This window comes from Pinus tabuliformis, chromosome Q, assembly GCF_031772625.1.
Source record: "Pinus tabuliformis cultivar Carrire ecotype Pingquan chromosome Q, CPIR1, whole genome shotgun sequence".
Classification (NCBI taxonomy): Eukaryota; Viridiplantae; Streptophyta; class Pinopsida; order Pinales; family Pinaceae; genus Pinus; species Pinus tabuliformis.
The window spans coordinates 478,904,301-478,923,789 of NC_142296.1; the positions used below are offsets into that span (position 1 = coordinate 478,904,301).

The 19,489-nt window shown below is 39.2% G+C and overlaps 1 protein-coding gene across 3 annotated transcripts in view; it reads right to left on the bottom strand.

Annotated features, from left to right (window-relative positions):
* Positions 1-19,489, bottom strand: part of LOC149220266 (SMAD/FHA domain-containing protein) — a 291,504-nt gene that overhangs the window by 116,057 nt on the left and 155,958 nt on the right. For all 3 annotated transcript variants that reach the window (XM_089384735.1, XM_089384733.1, XM_089384732.1), the window contains one exon: positions 7,649-7,851. In XM_089384735.1, coding sequence (XP_089240861.1) covers positions 7,649-7,851 — 203 coding nt within the window. The remainder of the gene's footprint in view (positions 1-7,648; positions 7,852-19,489) is intronic.

Here is a 19,489-nt window from a genome sequence, read left to right on the forward strand (position 1 = left end):
TTCATGAAACAAGGTTCATACAGAGAACTGGAGTTCTACTAGTGTGTCGCCAATGTTGTAGCGGCTACAACCACCCTCCAAATTTTTGCCTTTGCTTCGTTTTGGAGCCTCCCTCCTCAAAAACTTACCAACCACCTTGCACTGCTCAGGTACTTGTGTTTCTTTCGCTTAACAATTTGTGTTCACTTACACATTCTGTCGACTAATCACAAGTTGACCCGGCACTTGGTTCACAATCGGTCTTGTGTTGTCTGGGAAAACTGCACCATCCTAGAGGGTCGCTGCCTTGCACTCAGGAATTCCGCAAATCAATCCAACACTTGCCCTGCACTCAGAAATTGCGCAGAGCAGGCCAGCCAGCCTTGCTCTGGAAAATTGCGCAGAGCAAGCCAGCTAGCCTTGCTCTAGAAAATTGTGTTGAGCAGTCTGTCAGCACTACTCCCCAGAAATGCGCAGAGCAGGCCAGCCAGCCTTGCTCTGGAAATTGCACAAAACTGATGAGACAGTCGGGGACCCTCAGCCCAGAAATAGCATGGAAGCTTTCACTTAGTTGTTGTCTGTTACATGCGCTAGTAGGTTGCCCAGTTCCCTCCAAAACAGCGTAATTCTCCCTTGCATGCATGGCAACTTTTCCAGAAAAAGCAAAAAGTGAAAAAGCAACCCTAGAGTTTAGGGATCTATTTTTAGCAGCTGGGAGTTACATGCAAAGTCGATTTTAGAAACTTCCCGCCAAGTGTCATTTTTTCCTAAACTGTGGCATGCATGTCATAAACCCTAAAACTTTTAAATCTATTTAAACGACGTCCCAGAGCTCATTCTTCACATTCGATCTTGGAGCTTTGGCATTCCCGAGGCATCTAGGAACCTTCGGCATAGTCTGCACAGCTTTTCCGCATAAGTTTTGTTTTTCATATATTTTGTCGCTTTTTCTGTCACTTTTGATTTCTTGGCTTGTGTGAGTGTTGTTTCCCTTGTTTTATTGAACAACCGCTAACATTTTAATGTGTTTTAACTTGTAGAAGTGTTGTTTCAAGTTTTGCATTGCATTTCCTTAGTGTCACATGCATGACCCTCTTTCTGCACTCACAGTTGTTGTTACGGCGACTCTCTTCATGAGCTTCGTTGTCTTCCTATTTGACTGATTTCTGCACTTGCTTGGATTGCATGCATGACTATTCACTCAGATCTGCCCCAGCTTTGCACACTCATGCAGTCCCTCTCATTTCCAAGTTGCCCTTGGGCAAATCTGGGCTGCCTTGGCCCAGATCTTGCTTCCCCCGGCATGCACTGCGCATTCCCGAAAGTCAATGCTTTGCCTTGCCTCCAGGAATTGCGCACAGGCTGCCGACACTGGCTCCCATTTGTGCTCATTATAAACCGAAGCAATTGGGAAGTCATTATAAACCATAAGGATAAAAATGGATGCAAATCAATATGAATAATGATGATTACAATTGAACAACATGATTATTTATCTATTGTTAAAGAGATGGGTCATAACGAATGGTCATGAACTTGAGGGATCTAATTAGAAATTAATATTAATAATAATTACATCTTTTTTTAAGGGGAACCCTGCTTTTTACAAGCAATAAACCTAGGGATAGGCTTGACCCACACTCACACTTATGTGAATAACAAGGTTCGATGGTATCTTGCCAATGCCATTACAATAATACGCTTGAAAGCTACATCAACAATATCTAATATAATCAATAGATATGCTCGATAAACCCCACGCTATGAGGAGCATGTCTGCCAAGGTTTCAACCTAAGTCATTGCCAAAACAATAGCTCCAAGTTGCCATTAGACCACAACTCAACAAGCAAATAATAATTATATTTTATATGATTAAGTTTTAATATTATTATATATTATATTAGTCAATATACTTTTGTCTATTACACATAAGCTCAGTGACTAACCTAGAGGGGAGATTTTATGTAGCTTTTTTAAACATGTGTTGCAAATAGATAGTTTTCCTCCCAATGGAAGGCCACAATGTTTTGTACTTGGTTACTTTTTGGTTAATAAAAATTACCTTCAAACCAATAGTCTAAAAGTAATGATGAGGTCCAAATTAGTAAAGCATTGAATCTTGATACACCCAAATGATCACTTAAATATGCATATAATCACGATTCATGAATCACAATCAATAGAAAAATACAAATTTATACTAGCATAATAAAAAAACGCTTCTCATCACCTCAAATTTGTTGACTCCCAAACCTTTATCAACTACTAATTACTTCCCAATTGTTAAAGATCCCTTCAAACCACAGTTTTAAAAAAATGGTTGTTCCAAGCTGGTAATCTGTCAAATGGGCCTACGTATCAAATCAATCACTAGTCGGATGGCCTGGGTATCAAATTGGTAACCGATCACATCGGCCTTGGAATCAAACTAGCCAAGTAATCGGACCAAAGGACCAATTTGTACCAGATAGGTACCAATTCGGCTAGTTTGGTACCTAATTGGTACAAATTGGCAGTAACCAATTGGTTCTGACCCTAATTGGTTGGTCATATCTCACATGGGTTGGAGAGTTCGAGACTCACATTGGCAGTTTTTCAGGTGGTTATGAAGGAAACCTAGCATTGTTTCTCTCCCAAAATAGCCCCCCTTGGCTATAAAACCAACCCTCCCCCTCCTAAACCCTAAATCTAAAAAAAACTAACTCAACCCTGGCAATGTCGACAATCAATGGTATTTGTAATGTTAAATTCTTAAAGTAGAAAGAAGGATAAAAAGGAGGGTTTTCTTTCTCTTTCCTTTTTATCCTTCCTTTTACTTAAATTTTTAACATCGCCATTAATTGTCTCAAGATGTTTGAGAGTGGTTCCAACTTTATCAGACTTCATATGGATAAATTAGAATTTCATATCCCACTCAAAATTCAATAGACTTAACAGTTTTCAAAATTTTAGGATTGGTAGGATTACAACATTTTCATAGAATTCTATCATATTTGAGGGAATGAGATTGGCACTTAATCAAAAGCATGAAGTCGTTTATGTACCTTGATGTCGGTGGTACTAACCCTTGAACTCTTCTAATGTGGTGGTATTGATTGTTGAAGTCCTCTGCCATGGCCTTAACAAAAATGTACCCTTCACTCACACCAAAATCATTGGTTAAGCATGTTAAGCTTTTCAAATTTCTACCATATTACAAGGCTGAGGAATCTGAGTCTAAAGACTTTGAGTCAGATGATGTTTATGTAGCTCTTGTTGATGAACCCATTTATAGTGGTGGTGAATCTGATGAGTTTGATGAGTGATCATGTTGATCAATGGTTTTTAGTAGGCTAGTGGCCCAATAGCATGTAGAATGGTTTTTGTACTCAAAAGGCCATTTAGAGCCTAATTGATTATGTATTTTGTTGTTGATATGTACTGCACTCAATGAAATTTTGATATATTCACCCTTGCATGGTATATAGAAGAGTAAACTTTGCTTTATGTTTGTCTCTAATGGTTTGGAATCATGGTTTAGAATTTTAAAACTAATTTTTCATTAAAAATAATTATTTTATGTATTATTTTAAAACCCGGTTCATTGAATCTAGTTCCATCCATTTCCAGCTCGAAACCAAGTTTGATAGGTGGTTGGTTTGATGCCCAGTTCCCATTTTTAAAACTACGCCTCAAACACAACAAATTGTTGCTTGGTTGTGATAATATATTCGTTGAAAAGAGAGTTCCTAAAAAATTACTTTAACAAAAATTTATCGTTATTTGTTAGCAATTTAAATGTAATTAAAATAACATTTGTAGATACTAGATGATAAGAATTTCAACTATCAATAAGAATTATAGAGATAAATAGTGTTTGAACTTTCACAAACTTTCAAAAAGATTGTTCTTCAATTATTTCATGGTACCTCTAACAACATCCCTAACTTACAAGCCAACTTAGACCACATCATGAACAAACAGCTGACTTAAGTAGTTGTTTCCTAGATCATTGTCGACTTTGAACCCTCTATACAAGCAAATGATGTAAATCTTTTATACATAAAAATGTACCAAAATATGTCTTCTTGTTGTTACCTTTCCTAAAGCAAACATAGACTAATTGTGAAAATTTCAAGACTGAAATACTATTGCAGCGACTGGTATTATTTCTTCTAACTGTTAATTAAATTAACATTTTATTGCTACGGAAACAACGAAATAAACACACTGCAATCTTCACAAAAATACAATGGAAAATAATAGCGTTGGAAACTAAGAAATATGGTAGCGCACACACATCAAAATTAACACAATTATTTTTGGACAAATGTCCCCGAAAAAAACCCAACTTGGGAAAACAAGTGCAGCAGCTGAAGGTTTTTATTATTAAGTAACAATGAATTTATTTGAGTCCAATCTGGATGTCGAACACTGGCTATCCTGTAGAGAAAATACTGGCAAAAATAATCTGAGGGAAATTGCCCTCACTCCGAGCAATCTCGGCACTCCACTGCCACTGAAAATCAAGCCTTCCACCTAGCTCTGCGCAGCTTCTGCATCACCCTGGCGCTGTCTGCTACACGCTCAACCCGAAACAACTGAAGATCAAGACGTCCTTCCTGTTGCTGATTGGGAACCTCTCCCTGGCCTCTGGAACTGAAAATTGTTGAATTTTCTAAGTCTATCCATTAGAAAATTAATCTGTATTATGCTGGTTTATTTCTTCTACTTGTAAATTCTGAACAAATTATTTAAAACATTTAAATACCGAAATAAACACAATACAGTGACAACATCTACAGATTATCAGCTGAAAGAAAACAAACACACAAGTGACACCGTTATTTTTGGACAAATGTCCCTGGAAAAACCCAATGTGGGAAGATCAGTGAAGCGATTTTGAGGGTTTATTATTATGCATTGTTTCCTTGAGTACAACTAGGTGCCTAACCGGCTCACTCGACAGAGAAAAATACACGGCAGTGATACCTCTCTATTCGGAAATAGGTATTCAGAAAACATGTCCCACGAAACCCTCTCCGGCAACTCTGAAGCTCAGCGCTGGCCCTTCTGGCCTCTGCGCTGTCTCCGCTGGGCTCTGCATGGCCTGAACTGGCTGCTGCTCTCGCTCTCTCTGCTTCTGCGTTGGTCTCTCAATACAATCTCTGCCTCTCTGTCTAGTACTCACTGCCCCTCGCTGCTGATCACTTATTCACTTTTGCTTAGCAACCTCGCTCTAGCAAAATGAATGACTGATCACTCTGATGTGTTCTCCAACTGACCCTCAAGCCTCTTCTTATACTTTTCCCGTTGGTCCTTCAACAGCCGAGATTAAATCTCTAATCAACAGCTAAGATTAGATTTGGCTTGATCCATGACTTTTGGAACCTTCTAACCCAGTTTTATATCAATACCCATTAATATTTTATTTTTCCTAAGTTTAGACATAGGAACTCCATTAAAAATATTAATTATTTTAATATCTCCCAAACTGGGTACAATCTGTTCAAACCATTTCTGGGTCTTGAAGATCTCATGTGCTTTAGCCTCTTCACCAATTTTCATGGCTAGAGCACATCCGATGCTGCCCCAAATCAACAAAAATGTCTTCCTTCCCCAACAAATCGAACTGCCCAATGAAGCTTTTGTGTTGCCTTTGCACTGCTTCCTGGAGAAATTTCGGCCTCTCTGCAAATGCACTCATCGGATCTGGAAAACTTCCTCCGACTCACTATCCTTGCCCTTCACTGTCTCTGCTTCCCTTTTGAAGCTCAAACTCTTCTAGCAACTGCTTGCTCTCTGGAAAAATCGAACTCTTCAAGGAAATTGAACTCCATAAGTGTGTTCTCCATCTACCCATTGACTTCTTCTTATAATCCTCTGTTGGACCTCCAAAGACCAAGATTAAAACTTAATCAAAGGCCCAAATTATTTCCCAGTCGATCCGTGTGAGTTTCTAGATGATTCTCTACTTATCTCAATTAATATTGATTAATTAGCCATTTTTCCTAAGTTTAGACTTAAGATATAATTAAAAATGGGCCAATAATCTAATTGAGACACTTTTAGGTGGAATTTCCAGAAATGATTTTTGGGTTATGGAGAACCCCTGTGTTTTAGCCTCTCCGCAAAGTTTTGAGACTAGAACACCTCTGATGCTACAGAAACTAACACTAATAATCACTGTAAAATAAAATTACACTCAAATATTTTTCCATACTTGGGGAAAAAAACTAAAATAGTTTGCACATGCTTGGAAGGGTGATGTCTAACAAACCGCAAAATATTCATCATAGAATTCATGGTAATTTGTTCTCACACAGAATTTATGTCATGCCATGCATTCCCACGAATCAAAATTCCTCTTTTATTTCACAAAAGGCTATGTACTAAAACAAATGTAGTTGTCTCCCACATGAAAGAAAACTTTTATACAGTCGAAACAAACGACTTACGAAGAATTACTAAGACAATCTGTCATCGATACATGTCAGCAGAACCCCGGCTCTATCATTTGTAAAAGCCCAGCTTTAGATTTTAATATAACAATCCTTTAGAGCTCATTCCAAATTCCTTTCCACTGCAGAATTCTTCATTGAGCTTCTTATTCATAGCATTATAATGATAGCTAAGACCTCAAAGTTAACTCTCATTGCAGGAGGTTCTAAGAATGAACACATTATTTCCCAGTCGATCCGTGTGAGTTTCTAGATGATTCTCTACTTATCTCAATTAATATTGATTAATTAGCCATTTTTCCTAAGTTTAGACTTAAGATATAATTAAAAATTGGCTAATAATCTAATTGAGACACTTCTAGGTGGAATTTCCATAAATGATTTCTGGGTTATGGAGAACCCCTGTGTTTTAGCCTCTCCGCAAAGTTTTGACACTAGAACACCTCTGATGCTACAGAAACTAACACTAATAATCACTGTAAAATAAAATTACACTCAAATATTTTTCCATACTCGGGGAAAAAAACTAAAATAGTTTGCACATGCTTGGAAGGGTGATGTCTAACAAACCACAAAATATTCATCATAGAATTCATGGTAATCTGTTCTCACACAGAATTTATGTCATGCCATGCATTCCCACGAATCAAAAATCCTCTTTTATTTCACGGGAGGTTATACTAAAACAAATGCAGTTGTCTCCCACATGAAAGAAAACTTTTATACAGTCGAAACAAACGACTTACGAAGAATTACTGAGACAATCCGTCATCAATACATGTCAGCAGAACCCCAGCTCTATCATTTGTAAAAGCCCAGCTTTAGATTTTAATATAACAATCCTTTAGAGCTTATTCCAAATTCCTTTCCACTGCAGAATTCTTCATCGAGCTTCTTATTCATAGCATTATAATGATAGCTAAGACCTCAAAGTTAACTCTCATCGCAGGAGGTTCTAAGAATGAACACAGACACAAGTCATATTTGATGGCAAAGGCAAGACAAATTCCCTTGCAAGTTTGCCAAGCAACAAGATATAAGATTCCAAGGTTTACAAAATTGGATTCGTCTGTAACAGAAGTACACTCAAAATAATGAGATGAACCGACTCAAAAAGATAATCCACTCTTGAGCAATAAAAAAGCTCTCTTGCACACATGCCTTATAACCTGCATTTATTACTTTTTTTAACATTTACCAAGGATGGTTATAAAGGCATCAAGATTACCTTTGAATTATTTCTTCTGCATCCCTCCGGGATTGAGCTGCAGCAGCAAGTTGCTGATTCAGGTCCTCGATGCAGCTTTGTTGCTGTGTGGAAACAGCCATTGCCTCTTCCAGCTCCTTCTCTTTTGTTGCTAGTTCATGATGAATTTCCTTAATTTCCTCCTGAAATGAAACGGAGATTGACTCCCGAAGCTCCTTCAATTCCTATAAAAGAATTTAAAAGCAAAAATAAAACCCAGGTTAAGCAGGAGAGGAATGATACATGAAAGAAACTGAAAGCCTTGCTGATAGCATTCAAGCACCATCACATCTCAACTGAAAGGAAAATGTCTCCAGAAACAGGAATAGACAGAGTCCAAAAACTGTGGAGAAGCTAGGGTATACTACTTACGAAACAATAGGAAAAGGGAAAATGAGAGGAGGTGAGTTTCAAGAAATATGAATGGATGTTTTCTGTTAGAAAAGTAAAATTCATCATCCTTCACATAGAGAACCAAAAAGCTTCCAAACCCATACTAACGTAAACCAATAGTAGAGAACTTATAACATGAATCTCAACACAGATGAAAAGCCCTTTCATTGCCAAAATAAATTTTCAAGAATTGGAACAAAATTCAAACATTATAATATAATGAAGATAACAAAATGTCAAAATTCCTAATCATAACATTATAACATCATAACTCATAAATAACAATATTTGAAACATTTAAATAGCATTGAAGAAAGAGATATGTGTTTAAGCATCAAGTGTATGGATTCTCTCAAGGGGTCAATCAAGATCAAGAAAATGATGCAACAGCATCTCAAAAACAATTAAGTGCACCAGACAAGCGTGACACTAAAAAGCACGAAAAAGATGCAAAGTGCCTGACGAGAGTTAGGTGCACCAAGTGTGATTCAAGGGTATATGACAAACATGCATGGTAAGCGCGATGAGCGAGTGTAACAGAGAGACCATGCCAAAGGACACTAAGAGTCACTATGGAAGGAGAAACAATGAATGTAGATACGACACTCTCGAGGGAGTTGCAAGGTTGCCAAAGGAAGCAAACGTGACAAGAACATATCCTAGCAATCAGATTGGACATGACGAGATGCAAGGGGCAGATGAATAATTTCCAAGGAAGATGCACAGTTAGGCTACTACAATAATAAATACGACAACAACCAATCCACCCTATACAAATCCCAATAAGGGAAAAACTAAAGCCATCAAAGTTCAACAAAAATGAAAAGCAAGGCGTGACGTAGTTTATCAAGGCAAAAGAATACTTTGAAATATACAATATCGATAACAACGGCAAGAAAAATAAAGTATGTCTACATGCAATTTGAGGGCTGTTGACCACGTACATGTCAAGAGTTCCAAGAAGCAGAGTACAGAAGTGTGGTTAAAAAAATTTCAGTCATTATCATCATTGTAATCCCAAATTCTGCTATTTTTATTCTAAATGATTCTAGTATGACTATTAAGCCATGTAACAACACCTAGGTCAGCCTATGAGTCTTCTCAAAGGGTTTCACTTTAAGGAGTTTTTTAACCTCCCCAATTACTTGTGTTTGCAAACACAAATAATTGGAAAAGATTTCCCCCAGATATACCCCAAAGCTAGGGTGGAACTCATTGACAAGGTCTTAAGGTGAGTCTTAGTGTTATCGAGTCGATGTGTTTTATCATACTAGATCATATGTCTTGTGTCATAGAATTTGGTTGAGTCTTAAGGGGTCTGTGTCTATTGTAAATTTCCCCTTCTAAGGGTTGAATATTGTAAAATCTTGATGTAAAAGTGTGTCTAAGAAATATTTTTGGTGAATGGTTCCTCATAGTTAGAGCACCATTACAAAAATATTTTTTAGACCCACTTTGAAGGTGGAAAATGTATAATTCCCCTCTAGAGTCTTTTAATTAATATTTCTAGCAAAAATAAAAGAAAATTAATTAGCCAGAAAATTAATTAAATTGTGTCAAAAACTAATTTGAGAGAAATTAAATTCTCTCCAAGTGGAAAATTATCAAAAATTCGTGGGCCAAAAAGAAATTAATTTTCTGGGGTCATCCATCAAAGGAAAAATCAAATTTTTAAAAAAATTGACCCTTTGGACCATGGTGGTTAAGACAAAAGGGATTTTTTGAGGTTAAAAGTTCAAAATATTATTTTTTAGACCGGGAAAATGGGGCTTTATCATGGAATTCGAATTTTTCCTCTAGATCAAGGGATGAAATTCAAATTTTGCCTGAGATTAAGGAATTTTTCTCCATCAACTAAAGAGATCGAAATTTTTCAAAAAGATCAACGGATCAAATTATTTTGACAAGGATCAAGCCATGGATCAAGCAACAAGCTATTATTTTCCACTTGGAGGGGTTTGATCCTCTCATTTTTTCTATATAAGGAAGTTATTGAGCTCCTCATTGATCATTATGTACTAATCAGAAAATCCTAAGCAATGTACTAAGCTAAGCTCTGATGGATATTTTTAATAAAAAGTCTTTGGGGTTTCAATTCAAGGTGTCTCTTTCTGTTAAAATTGGCAACTAGGGCCAAACTCCATGTGGGTCATCTTATTAATGGAAGCTGATATTTTTCTTGGATCCCTCTCATCGAGAGGTGTAGGATTGATCTAAAGATCATCCGATTCCGATAAGTATTCATGGAGATATGAATTTAATTGTGTTATGGGACAATTCGTCAAGGTCGGCCAACGACCAAATAAACCCCACTTGTGCTCAACGTTTTAGTATAAATTACTCTCTACTTGTCTTTGGGTTTTAGTAGGAGGAGAGATCCTAAGGGATAGCGCTGCCCTAATCTAGAGGGCAAAAGCCAGAACTGCGGGAACTGTCGGGAATAGCCGGAACTGCCAGGAATAGCCAGAACTGCCGAGAAAAGTTGGAAAAGCCGAAACTGCCGAGAAAAGCCGGAACCGCCAGAACTGCCGGGAACTGCCGGGAAAAGCCGGAACTGTCAGGAATAGCCGAAATTGCCGGAACTGCCAGGAACTGTCGACACTGCCGAGAATAGCCGGAATTGTCGGAACTGCCAGGAATAGTCAGAACTGCCGGGAACAGCCGGAACTACCAGAACAGCCAGGAAAGCTGACGCAGAGGGCAGAAGCCGAAACTGCCGAGAACTGCCAAACTAGCATGCAACAGCAAGCATGGAAAGGACAACAAGCAAGCAAGATGCAGCCAGCACATAGGTCAATATGGCAACATGGTGCAGCAATGGCACATAATGCAGTACAGTGATGGGTACAGTCATGATTAATGAAGCATGATGAGATGCAGTGTAGTGATGATGGGTGCAGCATGGTGCAGCACGGTGAGGTGCAGCATGATGACGAAATGCAGCACAATGATAGGTGAAGGAGTCACCTTGGAGAATCAGTGGAAACAGCATGTCTTCAACTGATCTCATATATCATCTTCTTAGAGATGATCTATGCTCTTATCTAGATAAGTCAATGTGTTGACTTCCATTGTAAACGTACTATCTCTCTCTCTCTCTGTTGAACTATTGAAGAACGTATAAGAAGAATTGATCAAGGGTTTCCCCACATTGGGGTTTGTCCCTGGCTAGCGCCACATCTTGTGTCCTCTTGTCTTGGCTTGTATTTATGTTTATGTTCTATCTGCAGTTTACTTTAATGCTGATGTGATTGCTAATCTGGAAAAGATATTGAGCTAACTATGAAAATCGAAATAAATTGCTCTAAGCATAGAACATACCTAAAATTTAACATGGCATCAAAGCTGAGGTGAAAACAATGCCCAAGCAAGAGTGAAAGAGCAATCACCGAAGACAGTTGGGAAAGGACAAAAGGATCAGTGGATTCCTCATCCCTCTTTAAATTCGCCGAGGGTGAAGTCGAAGAAGAGAATATTATCAGAATAGCACAGCGGAAGTTTTTGATGGCCTACCTAAAGATCACTTCATTGGGAAGTCCGGATCTAAGGGTGGAAGGAAAGGCAGATGCCTTGGTTGCAATAAGTTTGGCCATTATGCGAAGGAGTGTCTGAATGGCAGAGACACATCTCTTGATGAAGATAACAATCATTCCAGGGACATCTTCAATGATCAAAGGAATGACAGGTAATGCAGGTCATCAAGGAAATGGCCGACTCTTCAAAGAAAGCAAGGAACCCCAGGTATGAAGAAGCAAATTTTGTTTTTGATAAGATAAAGAAGTGTTATCTTGTATTGGCCCTCTCCTTCAGATTCTTTAGGAATCTGACTTATTGATTGTAGTGCTTCAAGGCACTTCATCGGATAGTAGGGTGCACTCTCTAATTTGGTAGATATGGAAACAATCGTGGGATTATACTTGGAGTCGATGCCACCTATCCTGGAAAGGGTGTAGGGAATGTTACCCCTCAATTGAATGAGGGTAACTCGATTCATTTACAGAATCTCTTTTATGTACCTGATCGTAAGAAGAACCTGGTGTCCATTTCGGCAATGGAAGTCAAAGGTTACAGGGTGGCACTCATCGATAGAAAGGTACGTGTTTGAAAATAGAATTTTCAAAGATGGTTTTGAGTTCAGGGTTGTATCAAGTTGCAGGAAGTCCACTGGGGACCATGTCCATTGACACATAGCACCGGAGGTCTGTGAGTCAGATGGTGACAGGGATGCCTGAATTCAAAAAGAGCATGAAAGTACATGTCTGAGATGTACCGAAGGAAAATCTTACAAGGGGACCATTCCCCTCATGTAGCAGGTCCACAGGTTTGGAACAACCCGAGGGGTTTGAGATTCATGATCAGGAATCTCACGTATGCAGGTGGAAGAAAGCCCTCTATGGCTTGAAGCAAAATTCCCCGGGCATAGTATGAGAGGATTGATAGCTGTCAGATGAAGTTGAGATTCACTAAGAGTGAAGCCGATCCAAACCATTGTTTGAAGGTTGTGGATGATAGACCTCTCATACCAGCACCTTCTGAGGACAACCTATTTCAAACAGGTGCAGACCCTCTCACTTGCAGAAGTAAGAGGGAGTTGGATTCCGGATGTGGAATGGTAAATTGCAAGCCCGTGACTACCTCGAGGATCTTAACTTTCAGAAGTTATATGGTGATGATGCCGAACAAGATTTGGGAAATGCACCTGAGTTCCATAAACTCATTTGCATTGATGTTCTTAGTGAACTTCCGTCCAGATATATGTTTTGCAGTTAGCATGGTGAGCTCAAATTTGGTCAAGCCTCACTGGATTGGTGCTAAGAATCTTCTGAGATATCTTCGGGGCACAATCTCTCATGGATTGAGATACACTGCCGGAAATATGAAGTTGCATGATTATTCGAATGCTGACTGGGCAGGGAGTGTGGAGAATCACTAGAGCACTTCTCAATGCTGGTTCTCTTTGGGTTCTGCTTGGATGTCATGGATAAGCAGGAAGCAGAAGTCATCGTCGAGACCGAATACATAGCTACGAGTATGATATCGTATGAAGCTGCCTAGTTGTGGAAGCTCTTCAGTGAGCTATTTGTACACATGATGAATACCATTGTGATTCTCTGTGACAACCAGAGGGGGGATTCGATTATTGAGGAATCTCGCATTCGATGATTGCTCCAGCAGATAGACATCAGATACTGCCTTATTTGGGATATGGTAAGTCAATGAGCGAGGAGGCTCCATTGCATTGAGACTGATGTACAGGTCGCAGACATTTTGTCAAGGCCCCGGTGAAAGGTCAAATTTATGACTTTCCCAAACGACCTGGAGTCGTTGAGAGATCTTCTTATAAGGGTCCTGCATTTTGCTGGCATTGAGATCTGGGAGCTCTGGGGGGCTTGGGGTACTTACTAGAGCAACATACGACCACAGGCTGACCCACCCTCCCCTGGTGGTGCGCTATGTACAGGATGACAGGTTCAACCTTCCCCAGTGATACCCCATGGCGACTGTGGAACAGGATGATTAGTTCTCCTGTGGGCCAGGATGATTAGTTCTCCCGTGGCAACTATGAAACAGGATGATTAGTTCTCCTGTGGGTCGGGATGATTAGTTCTCTGTGGCAACTGTGAAATAGGATGATTAGTTCTCCTGTGGGTCGGGATGATTAGTTCTCCCATGGCGACTTTGGGGCAGGATGATTCATTCTCCTGTGGACAGGATGATTAGTTCTCCTGTTGAGGCATCCTACCCATGCAGTCTAGGACTCATGGGAAGTACCTCTCATCTGATCAATGAGCAAGGAAATGGGGTTAAGGACCATAGTAGTACTATCGATGGACACATCAATGTATCTACCGTACTCCCTATGCTAGGATGACCTCCATTGATCTGGGATCAGTATGAGTGGTTTGAGACACTCTCTTGTGATATTGATCTAGGATCAATAAAACTGACTTTGGGCCAGTAAGAGTGATGTGACACACTCTCTTTAGATGAAACTGACTTCGAGTTAGTAGAGAATGGTATGAGACATTCTCGATCAATTCTTCTTCTTCATGGTTCAACAGAGCAGAGCAGAGCTCAGCAGAGCAAAGCAGTGCAGGGCACTAATGGCAGAGATAGTACAGTCGGACATATGGATCAGCGGATGGAGTTCTCCCTAGTTGAGAGGGAGTGTTAAAATTGGCAACTAGGGCCAAACTCCATGTGGGTCATCTTATTAATGGAAGCTGATATTTTTCTTGGATCCCTCTCATCAAGAGGTGTAGGATTGATCTAAAGATCATCCGATTCCAATAAGTATTCATGGAGATATGAATTTATTTGTGTTATGGGACAATTCGTCAAGGTCGGCCAACAACCAAATAAACCCCACTTGTGCTCAACGTTTTAGTATAAATAGAGGTGGCCTTCAAGTCATTTTCAACACACTTGGGATCTCTTCCTCTCTACTTGTCTTTGGGTTTTAGTAGGAGGAGATATCCTAAGAGATAATGCTGCCCTAATCTAGAGGGCAGAAGCCAGAACTGCCAGGAATAGCCAGAACTGCCGGGAAAAGCCAGAAAAGCCGGAACTGCCAAGAAAAGCCGGAACTGCTGGGAAAAGCCAGAACTGTCAAGAACTGCCGAGAAAAGCCAAAACTGTCGGGAATAGCCGAAATTGCCGGAACTGTTGGGCACTGCCAGAACTGCCGAGAATAGCCGAAATTGCCAGAATTGCCGGAACTATCGGGAACAGCCGGAACTGCCGGGAACAGCCGGAACTGCCGGAACTGTTGGGAACAGCCGGAATTGCCGGGAACAGCCAGGAAAGCTGACGCAGAGGGCAAAAGCCGGAACTGTCGGGAACTACCAAACTAGCATGCAACAGACAGCAAGCATGCAAAGGACAACAAGCATGCTAGGGACAACAAGCATGTTAGGGACAACAAGCAAGCAAGATGCAGCCAGCACATAGGTCAGTATGGCAACATGGTGCAGCAATGGCACATAATGCAATACAGTGATGGGTACAGTCATGATTAATGAAGCATGATGAGATGCAACATAATGATGATGGGTGCAGCATGGTGAGGTGCAGCGTGATAACGAAATGCAACACAACAATAGGTGAAGGAGTCACTTTGGAGAATCAGTTGAAGCAGCATGTCTTCAACTGATCTCATGTATCATCTTCTTAGAGATGATCTATGCTCTTATCTAGATAAGTCAAAGTGTTGACTTCCGTTGTAAACGTACTATCTCTCTCTCTCTTTGCTGAACTATTGAAGAACATATAAAAAGAATTGATCAAGGGTTTCCCCACATTGGGGTTTGTCCCTAGCTAGCGCCACATCTTGTGTCCTCTTGTCTTGGCTTGTCTTCTGCGATTTATGTTTATGTTCTATCTGCAGTTTACTTTAATGCTAATGTGATTGCTAATCTGGAAAAGATATTGAGTTAACTGTGAAAATTGAAATAAATTGCTCTAAGCATAGAACATACCTAAAATTTAACACTTTCTTGATGATTCATGGTATGTGCTGAATAATTTTCATGCTTTAATTTGGTTCATTATTGAATATTATTGTTTCATAGCCAGTGGTTGGATTATATGTTGGCACAAGTATCTTGCTTTAGGTATTGGGATAGAGTAAACACATTGAACCTGGTAGATCTAGCAAGTATCTCTAGATCTCTAGTTTTCTTGTGTGAATCAAATCTCTTTGAAACTAATCATCTATCCTTCAAGTGTATAGATATCTTTAGTTGATTCATCCCTTGGGCAAGCCCCAAGTACATGGACTTTGAGGTGACCACACCTTGTTTGAACTCTGAGCTTATCTAACGATTTGTGGTGCAGGGTTTTGGATGGTACATTAAAATAAAAATTACTTCTATCAATTATTTTCAAAATCTACTTGGGCTAAAAAGATTTATTTGCTAATTAGAGCTTGAATTTAATTGTGAATAGTGTAAATAATTTGTAAATTATTTTCTAACCCTTGTATTTTATTTTTCCTTTTGTAAATAATATTTTGGGGTTTTTATCTTGGAATTTTCTAGATCTTTTGGATTGGCTCTCTTTATCTAACTTGTAGGTGTCAAGGCTCAAGGATTCAAATATGAATTCAAAGTTTAAAGGCTTAAACCCTCATCTAGCCTAGACTGTTAGGGTTTGGGCACCATAGCACCTTTGGAGGGATCATCCAGCTATTTTAGTGAGAACATTCAGCATATAATGGTGGATCTAGACCTTAGAGGCCTTGATCTACAAGACCCAACTCTTCAAATAGCAACGTCCAGCCTCTTTGAGGGAGCCGCTAGCCCTAGAGTGCCTATTTGTTGTAGCAACCGAGGTTTTTCACAAGTATTCATCATCTAAAGGTTTGGCAGGTGAATTATGGTAGATAAAACAATTATTTTGTGGCTAATGTTTAATTTGGTGACTCATCAAGGGCACCTGCAAGGGTTTGGACTTTGGAGGCCTTTGAGGCCTAGACGTAGCCCTTAGTATCCTTCTCAAGCCTAGCCACAACCCTTGGCAGCCTTCTCAAGCCTAGCCACAACCTTATCTTGGACTATTAGCCCTAGCCACAGGCCTAGAAAGGCTTAGTAATATCATTGCATGTGGTTTTGGAAGCTAATAATTTGTTTTGCAAGCCTAACATCATTTTTGCAAGGGTTTGAAGTGGATTCTCACTGAATATTTGCCATTTGATCCATGAGGGTTTGAATATTTTGGGCTATATGTGGTTTTACAAGGCTATAATCCATTTGAAAGAAGTTTTGTGGGCTCAAAGTAGCCTTTAGGCCTAGCCGCGGGCCTAGAAGGCCAGTTTCACCCTACCACATACATTTGGAGCTAAGTTGCACTGAAACGGATACGGGAATGGATATAGATACGGGGTTTGAAACGGATACGAAAAATTTTCAATATATCAGAATACGATACGGCAAGGAAACGGCGTGCATATGTATATCATATTACCATTCATCTTTTAGAATCTAGAATCTATATCTAAAAATGCATAGTCATCGTCATGAATTCAACATAAACAAATCATCATCATCAATTCAGCATAAACATTGTCATCATCATTAGTGATTATTATAACATTCAACATATTATCATCATCATTAATAATGTAATCAGAAATGCTACAGCCTTTGTACTTTCGGCTCCAACTCCTTCAAAGAACGTGTCATGCATGGCAGATGATATCTATCTTCCTTGCATGACAGTTAAAGGGCCCATGGGATCATTGGCATATTCCATCAAGACCTATTTGAACATTTCAATCTTCTCAATGTCAGCTTGGTCTCATTACTATATGCAGGCACAAGATTGGCTAGATAAGATTTGTTATATTGGAGGGATTTATGAAATCAAGAGCAAAATCAATGACAATTAACAAAACCTCAACCAAAATGAAAATTAGTCACTCAAATAGATCTCTTTACGAAGACATTCATCAAACCCTTTTATTTGCATTTTTGAAAATCTATCTTTTTCTTAGTAAGAATCGTTTGATAAATATATGGAGTGCCCTTGTTTCTAAAGATTTAGAAAAGACTTTATGACACTCTATTTATAGTGAGTTTATTTGCAAATCTGATTTCTTCATTTTTATTATTTATTTATGGCTATACAAATTTTCAAGCTTTTTAACATTTTAAGGGTGGATTCTGATCACAATTTTCGTGGAAACAATTCTGAAAATCTGGAAACGGATCCAAAAAAATTTAAATCCCTTGGAAACGCATCCAATTCCAAATCTAAAGTTTCCGATTTTTTGAAACGGCACAAAAACGTTTTTATAGTGTTTCCGACAAGAATCGTATCCGTTTATATATCGGAAACGGGGATCCGCGTTTCCTGAAAAATCCTCAGGAGTTTCTGGTAACTTAGATTTGGAGACCTCATTTATCACTAAAATTAGTTTTAGGGCTAATTCTTTGTGTTTGCAGGTGTTTAAGGGCCTAGTCATTGCAAATCACTCCTCTTTGGTGCCTCAAAACTTGCCCAATTTGGAAAACTTGGTAGTGAGACAAGGCCATAAGATCTAAAGGGTTTGCTCTCATCCTTTTCCTCTCTTTCCTTCAGATCTGAAGATTAACATAGCAGTGGCATAATCATCTCATAATCACTCTAAAGAAGCATTAAACTTATTAATATAAGCTTAAGAGCCTTACACATTAACTAAGGACTCAATCTAGCTTGCTTACAAGTGACTTTTGGCACTATTTCCATAATGACATGGACTGATCTGATTTATATTTAAATCTGGTGCATCTTTTAATGGTCATTTAATGATAAGAATATTGGTCAAAGGTTGTATTAGGCTCTCTTTCGACTTGAGGATAGGCTAACTCTTGCATTATTCTCTTTGCATCTTTGCATTCTTGCATCATTGCATTGTGTTTCTCTTTGTGACATCCATAGTTAGTTAGATGCATTTGATAGTCTCTTCACACATTGCATTCACTATTAGAAATCTCATTATTCTTTTGGTGCTTGTTTTTCTGCTTAAAGAACATTGAAGTTTCTCTTGTATGAAAATTCGCTTGAAATGCAGCAATAGGAAATAATTCTTCGAACTGATTTAAAATGCAGTTAATCGTGTTACAACAAAATATTGAAGTAATCACACTGCTATTTCTTCACAAATAAAACATTGCGGAAAATAAACTGGAGACCGAGAAATAATATGCACACACACACACAATAACATTTTGACACAATTATTTTTGGACAATTGTCCCCAGAAAAACCCAATGTAGGAAAACCAGCGCAGCCGCTGAGGATTTTGTTATTATGCAGCGGTGAAATTCTGAGTACAATCTATGGATGCCCAAATGGCAATCCAATCTGAGAGAAATATTGACAAAATCAACTCAGGGAATTTTACCCTCCACTCCAAGCAATCCCGACTCAATCTGAAAATCAAACTTAGTTATCTAAGCCCCCTGCGCAGGCTTCTGTGCTACCTCTGTGCAGCCTATAATTAGTACTGCTAGGATTTTCTATAGCTCAAGTCGTTTTTCCTGCTACTGACTCAAGAAGTGTCTCTCTTGCCCTCTGGGAAATCTTCATAGCATTTGGAATCTAAAACAACCTCCACTCCAGCCACATCGAACTTCCTTCTTGAGGCTTTTGCACAGTCCCCACGCCGCCTCCTAGAGAAATAAGTCGGCCTCCTCCCCTGATTCTCCGGAACTGGAATCCTGCTCCGAAGTCACTGTCTCTGTCCCTCTGCGCCACTTCTAGCTCGAACTCCCTTCCTCTGCTCGACCTTTGAAGTTGGATAGCTCGATCTACAAAGGAACTCACACTATTGGCTTTTGTCGTGTGTGTTCTTCTCCAACCCCATCGACCTCCTCTTATAATCTCTAGTTGGATCACCAACAACCACGATTAAGTCCTTATCGATGGTTGATATCATCTCTAAGTCGA